At 45.0% G+C, this 12,066-nt stretch overlaps 1 protein-coding gene across 3 annotated transcripts in view; it reads left to right on the plus strand.

Annotated features, from left to right (window-relative positions):
* The window catches only part of LOC124139073 (high affinity cationic amino acid transporter 1-like), a 62,737-nt gene that overhangs the window by 30,095 nt on the left and 20,576 nt on the right, over window positions 1–12,066 (plus strand). For all 3 annotated transcript variants that reach the window (XM_048394172.1, XM_048394171.1, XM_048394173.1), the window contains exons 9-11: window positions 4,327–4,466; window positions 4,786–4,888; window positions 10,983–11,128. In XM_048394172.1, coding sequence (XP_048250129.1) covers window positions 4,327–4,466; window positions 4,786–4,888; window positions 10,983–11,128 — 389 coding nt within the window. The remainder of the gene's footprint in view (window positions 1–4,326; window positions 4,467–4,785; window positions 4,889–10,982; window positions 11,129–12,066) is intronic.

A 12,066-nucleotide genomic window follows, 5' to 3' on the forward strand; every position in this document is an offset into this window, starting at 1 on the left:
GATAGTTGGGCTGTAGGATAGTAGGTGGTTCGGTGATGGAGGTCTGAGATGGTGGGTAGTGGGGCTGTAGGATAGTAGGTGGTTTGGTGGTGGGGGTCTGAGATGATGGGTGGGTAGTGGGGCTGTAGGATAGTGGGTGGTTCAGTGGTGGAGTTCTGAGATGGTGGGTAGTGGGGCTGTAGGATAGTGGGTGGTTCGGTGGTGGAGTTCTGAGATGGTGGGTAGAGGGGCTGTAGGATAGTAGGTGGTTCGGTGATGGGTGTTTGAGATGATGGTTGGGTATTGGGGCTGTAGGATAGTAGGTGGTTCGGTGATGGGGGTTTGAGATGATGGGTGGGTAGTGGGGCTGTAGGATAGTAGGTGGTTCAGTTGTGGAGTTCTGAGATTGTGGGTAGTGGGGCTGTAGGATAGTAGGTGGTTCGGTGATGGGGGTTTGAGATGAATGGTGGGTAGTTGGGCTGTAGGATAGTAGGTGGTTTGGTGGTGGAGTTCTGAGATGGTGGGTAGTGGGGCTGTAGGATAGTAGGTGGTTCGGTGGTGGGGGTTTGAGATTGTGCGTAGTGGGGCTGTAGGATAGTGGGGGTTTGTTGGTGGAGTTCTGAGATGGTGGGTAGTGGGACTGTAGGATAGTAGGTGGTTCGGTGATGGGGGTTTGAGATGAATGGTGGGTAGTTGGGCTGTAGGATAGTAGGTGGTTTGGTGGTGGAGTTCTGAGATGGTGGGTAGTGGGGCTGTAGGATAGTAGGTGGTTCGGTGATGGGGGTTTGAGATGATGGGTGGGTAGTGGGGCTGTAGGATAGTAGGTGGTTTGGTGGTGGAGTTCTGAGATGGTGGGTAGTGGGGCTGTAGGATAGTAGGTAGTTTGGTGGTGTGGGTTTGAGATGGTGGGTAGTGGGGCTGTAGGATAGTGGGTGGTTCATTGGTGGAGTTCTGAGATGGTGGGTAGTGGGACTGTAGGATAGTAGGTGGTTCGGTGGTGGGGGTTTGAGATGGTGGGTAGTGGGGCTGTAGGAGAGTAGGTGGTTCGGTGGTTGGGGTTTGAGATGGTGTGTGGGTAGTGGGGCTGTAGGATAGTAGGTAGTTCGGTGATGGAGTTCTGAAATGGTGGGTAGTGGGGCTGTAGGATAGTAGGTGGTTCGGTGGTGGGGGTTTGAGATGATGGATGGGTAGTGGGGCTGTAGGATAGTAGGTGGTTCGGTGGTTGAGGTCTGAGATGGTGGGTAGTGGGGCTGTAGGATAGTAGGTGGTTCGGTGGTGGGGGGTTGAGATGATGGGTGGGTAGTGGGGCTGTAGGATAGTAGGTGGTTCAGTGGTGGAGGTCTGAGATGGTGGGTAGTGGGGCTGTAGGATAGTGGGTGGTTCAGTGGTGGAGGTCTGAGATTGTGGATAGTTGGGCTGTAGGATAGTAGGTGGTTCGGTGATGGAGGTCTGAGATGGTGGGTAGTGGGGCTGTAGGATAGTAGGTGGTTTGGTGGTGGGGGTCTGAGATGATGGGTGGGTAGTGGGGCTGTAGGATAGTGGGTGGTTCAGTGGTGGAGTTCTGAGATGGTGGGTAGTGGGGCTGTAGGATAGTGGGTGGTTCGGTGGTGGAGTTCTGAGATGGTGGGTAGAGGGGCTGTAGGATAGTAGGTGGTTCGGTGATGGGTGTTTGAGATGATGGTTGGGTATTGGGGCTGTAGGATAGTAGGTGGTTCGGTGATGGGGGTTTGAGATGATGGGTGGGTAGTGGGGCTGTAGGATAGTAGGTGGTTCAGTTGTGGAGTTCTGAGATTGTGGGTAGTGGGGCTGTAGGATAGTAGGTGGTTCGGTGATGGGGGTTTGAGATGAATGGTGGGTAGTTGGGCTGTAGGATAGTAGGTGGTTTGGTGGTGGAGTTCTGAGATGGTGGGTAGTGGGGCTGTAGGATAGTAGGTGGTTCGGTGGTGGGGGTTTGAGATTGTGCGTAGTGGGGCTGTAGGATAGTGGGGGTTTGTTGGTGGAGTTCTGAGATGGTGGGTAGTGGGACTGTAGGATAGTAGGTGGTTCGGTGATGGGGGTTTGAGATGAATGGTGGGTAGTTGGGCTGTAGGATAGTAGGTGGTTTGGTGGTGGAGTTCTGAGATGGTGGGTAGTGGGGCTGTAGGATAGTAGGTGGTTCGGTGATGGGGGTTTGAGATGATGGGTGGGTAGTGGGGCTGTAGGATAGTAGGTGGTTTGGTGGTGGAGTTCTGAGATGGTGGGTAGTGGGGCTGTAGGATAGTAGGTAGTTTGGTGGTGTGGGTTTGAGATGGTGGGTAGTGGGGCTGTAGGATAGTGGGTGGTTCATTGGTGGAGTTCTGAGATGGTGGGTAGTGGGACTGTAGGATAGTAGGTGGTTCGGTGGTGGGGGTTTGAGATGGTGGGTAGTGGGGCTGTAGGAGAGTAGGTGGTTCGGTGGTTGGGGTTTGAGATGGTGTGTGGGTAGTGGGGCTGTAGGATAGTAGGTAGTTCGGTGATGGAGTTCTGAAATGGTGGGTAGTGGGGCTGTAGGATAGTAGGTGGTTCGGTGGTGGGGGTTTGAGATGATGGATGGGTAGTGGGGCTGTAGGATAGTAGGTGGTTCGGTGGTGGAGTTCTGAGATGGTGGGTAGTGGGCTTGTTCGATGATGGGGATTTGAGATGGTGGGTAGTGGGCCTGTAGGATAGTAGGTGGATCAGTGGTGGAGTTCTGAGATTATGGGTAGTGGGGCTGGAGGATAGTAGGTAGTTCGACGGTGGGGGTTTGAGATGGTGGGTATTGGGGCTGTCGGATAGTGGGTGGTTCGGTGGTGGGGTTTGAGATGATGGGTGGGTAGTGGGGCTGTAGGATAGTAGGTGGTTCGGTGATGAGGGTTTGAGATGGTGGGTCGGTAGTGGGGCTGTAGGAAAGTAGGTGGTTCGGTGGTGGGGGTTTGAGATGGTGGGTAGTGGGGCTGTAGGAGAGTAGGTGGTTCGGTGGTTGGGGTTTGAGATGGTGTGTGGGTAGTGGGGCTGTAGGATAGTAGGTAGTTCGGTGATGGAGTTCTGAAATGGTGGGTAGTGGGGCTGTAGGATAGTAGGTGGTTCGGTGGTGGGGGTTTGAGATGATGGATGGGTAGTGGGGCTGTAGGATAGTAGGTGGTTCGGTGGTGGAGTTCTGAGATGGTGGGTAGTGGGCTTGTTCGATGGTGGGGATTTGAGATGGTGGGTAGTGGGCCTGTAGGATAGTAGGTGGATCAGTGGTGGAGTTCTGAGATTATGGGTAGTGGGGCTGGAGGATAGTAGGTAGTTCGACGGTGGGGGTTTGAGATGGTGGGTATTGGGGCTGTCGGATAGTGGGTGGTTCGGTGGTGGGGTTTGAGATGATGGGTGGGTAGTGGGGCTGTAGGATAGTAGGTGGTTCGGTGATGAGGGTTTGAGATGGTGGGTCGGTAGTGGGGCTGTAGGAAAGTAGGTGGTTCGGTGGTGGGGGTTTGAGATGATGGGTGGGTATTGGGGCTGTAGGATAGTAGGTGGTTTGGTGGTGGGGGTTTGAGATGATGAATGGGTAGTGGGGCTGTAGGAAAGTGGAGGGGTGTTTCAGTGGTGGGGGTTTGAGATGGTGGGTGTCTGAGATGGTGGGTGTCTGAGATGGTGGATGTTTGAGATGGTTGGTGGGAGGGTCTGTAGGAAAGTGGAGGGGTGTTTCAGTGGTGGGTGTCTGAGATGGTGGGTGTCTGAGATGGTAGGTAGTGGGGCTCTAGGAAAGTGGAGGGGTGTTTCAGTGGTGGGGGTTTGAGATGGTGGGTGTCTGAGATGGTGGATGTCTGAGATGGTGGATGTTTGAGATGGTTGGTGGGAGGGTCTGTAGGAAAGTGGGTGGTTGGTTTGGTGGGCAAATGGGTGGGTTGTTGATGCTGTTTAAAGTGCAAGATGTCTGATATTTTTACAATGGAATGTATTCAAAAGTATTTACTTCCGAGACGGCCTTTTTTAAAAAAAAGAGTGTTGCTTGACTGACAAAAGACAACTATAAATGCATCTATCAGTTGTTATTCAAAATATGTATTGTTACTTTAATTGGGTAATTTTTTGTAGTATATAATTATATTTATATTATCCATCAATGTTAGCTGGCTGGGCGTATACATGTTAATGTCTACTTTTATTTTATTTTCTTATTGTGGTTTTCAGGTTCTGTTCAGACAAATTCGTAAACTGAAAAGTTTATTTTTCATCATCCTTTTTTGGTCTGAAAAAAAGCCAAAAATATTTGGGACAAACAAACACCATCAATATGTCTTGACGGATCCCAATATCCTACAGATATACTTGGCTGCTGACAACTGACAAGTGCTGTTCTATTTGCAGTCTTCTCGGCGCCATGTTTCCTCTACCCAGAATCCTCTATGCAATGGGGAATGATGGCCTTCTGTTTCGGTTCCTTGGTAAAGTTATCCCTCGTTTCCAGACCCCCGTGGTAGGGACGATGATCTCAGGTGTATTTGCAGGTAAGTCATGTGTACTACTTTGAGCACTATCTACAACATGTGCCAGACCTTTCCATCCCCATGACAATTAAATAGTAAGGTTTAACTTTAAAATGGGGGAGATTTAACTGTAAATGGTAGACTTTTAACTTTAAAATGAGAGAGATTTAGATTAAAGTGGGGAGATTTAACTTTAAGACAGGAGATTATTTACAGACCGCTGTCATATAGCTGGAATATTGCCAAGTGCGGTGTTAAACAACAAAAAAACAAACAAACACACAAACAAAGGAAGCCCCAGACTCAGTCAGACAGTCAGTGATTTACGTCTTCCTTCCAGGTGCCATGGCGATGCTGTTCGACCTGAAGGAGTTGGTGGACATGATGTCGATAGGCACACTGCTGGCCTACACCCTGGTGGCTGTCTGTGTTCTTATACTCAGGTTAGAAGTCTACCATGTACATACTGTATAGATAGGCACACTGCTGGCCTACACCCAGGTGGCTGTCTGTGTTCTTATACTCAGGTTAGAAGTCTACCATGTGCATACTGTATAGATAGGTACCCCGCTGGCCTACACCCTGGTGGCTGTCTGTGTCCTTATACTCAGGTTAGAAGTCTACCATGTACATACTGTATAGATAGGTACCCCGCTGGCCTACACCCTGGTGGCTGTCTGTGTTCTTATACTCAGGTTAGAAGTCTACCATGTACATACTGTATAGATAGGTACCCCGCTGGCCTACACTACACCCTGGTGGCTGTCTGTATCCTTATACTCAGGTTAGAAGTCATGTACATACTGTATAGATAGGTACCCCGCTGGCCTACACCCTGGTGGCTGTCTGTGTTCTTATACTCAGGTTAGAAGTCTACCATGTACATACTGTATAGATAGGTACCCCGCTGGCCTACACTACACCCTGGTGGCTGTCTGTGTTCTTATACTCAGGTTAGAAGTCTACCATGTACATACTGTATAGACAGGTACCCCGCTGGCCTACACCCTGGTGGCTGTCTGTATCCTTATACTCAGGTTAGAAGTCATGTACATACTGTATAGATAGGTACCCCGCTGGCCTACACCCTGGTGGCTGTCTGTGTTCTTATACTCAGGTTAGAAGTCTACCATGTACATACTGTATAGATAGGTACCCTGCTGGCCTACACCCTGGTGGCTGTCTGTGTTCTTATACTCAGGTTAGAAGTCATGTACATACTGTATAGATAGGTACCCCGCTGGCCTACACCCTGGTGGCTGTCTGTGTCCTTATACTCAGGTTAGAAGTCTACCATGTACATACTGTATAGACAGGTACCCCGCTGGCCTACACTACACCCTGGTGGCTGTCTGTATCCTTATACTCAGGTTAGAAGTCTACCATGTACATACTGTATAGATAGGTACCCCGCTGGCCTACACCCTGGTGGCTGTCTGTATCCTTATACTCAGGTTAGAAGTCATGTACATACTGTATAGATAGGTACCCCGCTGGCCTACACCCTGGTGGCTGTCTGTGTTCTTATACTCAGGTTAGAAGTCTACCATGTACATACTGTATAGATAGGTACCCCGCTGGCCTACACCCTGGTGGCTGTCTGTGTTCTTATACTCAGGTTAGAAGTCTACCATGTACATACTGTATAGATAGGTACCCCGCTGGCCTACACCCTGGTGGCTGTCTGTGTTCTTATACTCAGGTTAGAAGTCTACCATGTACATACTGTATAGATAGGTACCCTGCTGGCCTACACTACACCCTGGTGGCTGTCTGTGTTCTTATACTCAGGTTAGAAGTCTACCATGTACATACTGTATAGATAGGTACCCCGCTGGCCTACACCCTGGTGGCTGTCTGTGTCCTTATACACAGGTTAGAAGTCATGTACATACTGTATAGATAGGTACCCTGCTGGCCTACACTACACCCTGGTGGCTGTCTGTGTTCTTATACTCAGGTTAGAAGTCTACCATGTACATACTGTATAGATAGGCACACTGCTGGCCTACACCCAGGTGGCTGTCTGTGTTCTTATACTCAGGTTAGAAGTCTACCATGTACATACTGTATAGATAGGTTCCCTGCTGGCCTACACCCTGGTGGCTGTCTGTGTTCTTATACTCAGGTTAGAAGTCTACCATGTACATACTGTATAGATAGGTACCCTGCTGGCCTACACTACACCCTGGTGGCTGTCTGTGTTCTTATACTCAGGTTAGAAGTCTACCATGTACATACTGTATAGATAGGCACACTGCTGGCCTACACTACACCCTGGTGGCTGTCTGTGTCCTTATACTCAGGTTAGAAGTCTACCATGTACATACTGTATAGACAGGTACCCCGCTGGCCTACACCCTGGTGGCTGTCTGTGTTCTTATACTCAGGTTAGAAGTCTACCATGTACATACTGTATAGACAGGTACCCCGCTGGCCTACACCCAGGTGGCTGTCTGTGTTCTTATACCCAGGTTAGAAGTCTACCATGTACATACTGTATAGATAGGTACCCCGCTGGCCTACACCCAGGTGGCTGTGTGTGTCCTTATACTCAGGTTAGAAGTCTACCATGTACATACTGTATAGATAGGTACCCCGCTGGCCTACACCCTGGTGGCTGTCTGTGTTCTTATACTCAGGTTAGAAGTCTACCATGTACATACTGTATAGACAGGTACCCCGCTGGCCTACACCCAGGTGGCTGTCTGTGTTCTTATACTCAGGTTAGAAGTCTACCATGTACATACTGTATAGACAGGTACCCCGCTGGCCTACACTACACCCTGGTGGCTGTCTGTGTTCTTATACTCAGGTTAGAAGTCTACCATGTACATACTGTATAGATAGGTACCCCGCTGGCCTACACTACACCCTGGTGGCTGTCTGTGTTCTTATACTCAGGTTAGAAGTCTACCATGTACATACTGGCTGAGGCTAAAAAACATAATAATCATGGTTCTCAGGCACTGCCGGGATCATCATAATGTTGGCAGCATGTTTTGTTTTTATTTCCATTTTAACACCCCCCCCCCCCCCCAAAGAAACCTCTTAAATGTTCCAAGTCAAACTGTAGTCAAAATGCTACTCAAAAACATTTAAAATCTTCCGTTTTGACGCTTTTATCTTTAAATATGCTTGCTGGGTTGATATGTCCCAAACATGCAATTTTTTAAAAGAACACATCTATATATGTTTTTACATCTGAAAGTTTGGCTCAATTTGACCAACGACCCGTGAAGATCCAGGGTAGAATAGGTCTTCAGCAACCAATGCTTGCTGTAAAAGGCGACAATGCTTGTCGTAAGAGGCGGCTAATGGGATCGGGTGGTCAGGCTCGTTGACTTGGTTGAGGCATGTCATCTCATCCAAATTTTAATAACAGAGACAAATCGATTTTTTACAGACTGTCGCCATATAGCTGAAATATTGCTGAGTGTGGCGTTAAACAACAAACAAACAATTTGACCAAAAAGGGTCCTTGTGATACCTTTGCACAAATGTGGAATAAATGTATTTTTCTTCCGGTCATATCTCTTAACAAATGTCGGGAATATGAAAATCTCCAAGGTGTCACAAAAATAAATCACATTTGTAATTAGATACTAACTTGGTTGATGTCATCATCACTGGATTGTCTGGCCCAGACTTGAATATTACAGACTGACATCATATGGCTGGAACATTGCAGAGTGCAGCGTTAAACAACAAACAAACGAACAAACAGCAACAAACTGTAAAGAGATCACTTTAATAATGTTATTTCTATTTTGACAACCATTTTTTGTCAAAAATAAGTTGAAAACAAACCTAAGAAAACCTTTTAGGAGCTTTATCCTTCTAAATCAATCAATAATAAAATGAATACATTAATCAGTAAACTACTTACTACCTTAGAAAATTCATACATCTGTAGAATTTTTATTAAGGGGCCGATCATTTGATTTTTCGGAGGGAAGGAAGGGGACCTGTGATTTTGTATCGAGGTTACCGTATTCGACGTAATAAGCGCCCAGGGCGCTCTAAAAATTAGAAATAGGGGGCTCTTATTAGAATATTATTTTGAGTTGAAAAATCGTAAATTTCGTTGTTTATGCTGACAGCCTGAAATGTTTATATACGACAGAAATATTTTTCCAGGATTTAATTGCCCATAATTAAGGGTGCATATAACATACGAGTACGTATTATACACAAATAAATAAGTCTTGTGTACGTAAACCACTTGGAAGGGGTGCTAATTGAGATTGTTCACTAGCCAATATATTAGCAAATATCGCCGTGGGCGCTTATTAGAGGGGGGCGCTTATTACGTCGAATACGGTATTTATTTTTTCAGCTACAGCTGCAAACCCAGATATTTTGTTATTTAAAACAATGAGCCTGAATGTTTTATAAAGAAAAACGCCTTGCAACAATGTATTCTATCCGGCAGGCCATTTCTTTTGTTTCAACGTCTGAAGCATAACTATTTTTTTCAAGAATTTTCGTGGACAATTCTTTCTTTTTTTCAATTAACTTTTGTCATTTTTTTTCTTCAGGATTTACAGTATTTTTACCTGTATATTATGACATCTTTACTTAAAATTTATATATAAAAAAATATATTTAAAAAACGCAAGTTCAGTTATTTTTATTTAACGTATGTTTTTTAATATAAACAGTGAATTCTCCGGAGATGGATGCTCAAGAATCAGTCAGTATAGTTTTGGTGAATACACTGCAGCCACATCACACTCAGGATCTAAATTTATATCAGTATTGATATATATTGTTTTGAAAAACGTTTTTTGCAGTTCAAAAAGACGTACATGTCAGTCATTTTAAGAGTGCTTCATTGGATTAATGGCCGGCGAGTGAGGTGAACCTCACGTAAAATATATTTAAAAGTGAGGATAGGACTTTACAAATTCCAGTTTATCATATTATGGTATTATGGTGTTGAAATCTAACATGTAAACCTACATATATACCTACATGTTTACTGAGTATGTATATTTACCTGTGTTTACATTCCAGTATGTATATTTACCTGTGTGCATGTTCCAGTATGTATATTTACCTGTGTGCATGTTCCAGTATGCATTTACCTGTATGCATGTTCCAGTATGTATATTTACCTGTGTGCATGTTCTAGTATGTATATTTACCTGTGTGCATGTTCTAGTATGTAAATTTAACTGTGTGCATGTTCCAGTATGCATTTACCTGTATGCATGTTCTATTATGTATATTTACCTGTGTACATGTTCCAGTATGTATATTTACCTGTGTGCATGTTCCGGTATGTATATTTACCTGTGTGCATGTTCCAGTATGCATTTACCTGTATGCATGTTCCAGTATGTATATTTACCTGTGTGCATGTTCTAGTATGTATATTTACCTGTGTGCATGTTCTAGTATGTAAATTTAACTGTGTGCATGTTCCAGTATGTATATTTACCTGTGTGCATGTTCCAGTATGTATTTACCTGTATGCATGTTCCAGTGTGTATATTTACCTGTGTGCATGTTCCAGTTTGCATTTACCTGTATGCATGTTCTAGTATGTAAATTTAACTGTGTGCATGTTCCAGTTTGTATTTACCTGTGTGCATGTTCCAGTATGTATATTTACCTGTGTACATGTTCCAGTATGTATATTTACCTGTGTGCATGCATGTTCCAGTATGTATATTTACCTGTGTACATGTTCCAGTATGTATATTTACCTGTGTGCATGTTCCGGTATGTATATTTACCTGTGTGCATGTTCCAGTATGCATTTACCTGTATGCATGTTCCAGTATGTATATTTACCTGTGTGCATGTTCTAGTATGTATATTTACCTGTGTGCATGTTCTAGTATGTAAATTTAACTGTGTGCATGTTCCAGTATGTATATTTACCTGTGTGCATGTTCCAGTATGTATTTACCTGTATGCATGTTCCAGTGTGTATATTTACCTGTGTGCATGTTCCAGTTTGCATTTACCTGTATGCATGTTCTAGTATGTAAATTTAACTGTGTGCATGTTCCAGTTTGTATTTACCTGTGTGCATGTTCCAGTATGTATATTTACCTGTGTACATGTTCCAGTATGTATATTTACCTGTGTGCATGCATGTTCCAGTATGTATATTTACCTGTGTACATGTTCCAGTATGTATATTTACCTGTGTGCATGTTCCGGTATGTATATTTACCTGTGTGCATGTTCCAGTATGTATATTTACCTGTGTGCATGTTCCAGTATGCATTTACCTGTGTGCATGTTCTATTATGTATATTTACCTGTGTGCATGTTCCAGTATGTATATTTACCTTAGTGCATGTTCCAGTATGTATATTTACCTGTGTGCATGTTCCAGTATGTATATTTACCTGTGTGCATGTTCCAGTATGTATATTTACCTGTGTGCATGTCCTAGTATGTATATTTACCTGTGTGCATGCATGTTCCAGTATGTATATTTACCTGTGTTCATGTTCCAGTATGTATATTTACCTGTGTGCATGTTCCAGTATGCATTTACCTGTGTGCATGTTCCAGGTATCAGACAGACGAATACCTGACAGGTGAAGTGCCTGACCAGGCTATTACCAGGAAGATCTCGTCCCGGGACCTCTTCAGTCCACGGAGTAGCGACCCCACTAGCATCTCAGGCAGCTTAACATCGTACAGTGTAGGACTGCTTCGTAAGTTGGGGCAGTGGGGTAGCCTGTAGGGCAGGGATGAGTCCAAATTTACTACCCGGATACCCACACCCCTATTACCTGACCCTACCCGGGTACCCACTCAAGGTCTCAAGGGGTGGTCGGGTAGCCTAGTGGTTAAAGCTTTCGCTCGTCACGCCGAAGACCCGGGTTCGATTCCCAAAATGGGTACAATGTGTGAAGCTCATTTCTGGTGTCCCCCGCTGTGATATTGCTGGAAAATTGCTAAAGCCGGCATAAAACCATACTCGCTCACTCACTCACTCAAGGTCTCAAGAGAGAGGTACAAAATGTCTGATTGGGAATAGTTTGACCGTAGCCCTGGGAAAAAGGATTTAGATACACGTATGAATTAAATGATCTGGTCATGCATACACTGATGTTGATAGAAGTTTTATCCTTATTCAAACATAATAAAGTCAGAAGGAATGGGTGCATAGTCAGAAAGAAATGTGAACACAAGTGACTTGTTGTGTTACCACAGAGTTCTAGATAATTTTTCTCGTTAGACCATATATCACGTGACTAACCACGGGTCCGGGTAGTCCTGTGGGTACCTGGATCCTACTCAGTTGGTAACCCCCCCCGACCCAAGTAACCGAGTTTCACATCCCAGCCCTAGTGGCCTAAGGGTTAAAGGGTCCGCTCGTCACGTCGGGTTTTCAATTCCCCATATGGGTATGATGTGTGAAGCCTATTTCTGGTGTCGCACACTGTGATATTTGCTGGAATATTTCTAAAAGCGGCATTAAATCCAACTTATTAACTCAATCTATGAAAGTTAACTCTGGCCCTTTGAAGTGGAACTGCGTAAATATTTGTTGTAATTTACTGGTGACATTGTTTTTGTTCTGCGAAGCTTCAGTTCCCTTCACAAAGAGAATATCCAACCATGGTTTTCTTCCACATGACCTTGGAGA

The sequence above is a fragment of the Haliotis rufescens genome, unplaced genomic scaffold, assembly GCF_023055435.1.
Source record: "Haliotis rufescens isolate VD_foot unplaced genomic scaffold, xgHalRufe1.0.p SCAF_13, whole genome shotgun sequence".
Classification (NCBI taxonomy): Eukaryota; Metazoa; Mollusca; class Gastropoda; order Lepetellida; family Haliotidae; genus Haliotis; species Haliotis rufescens.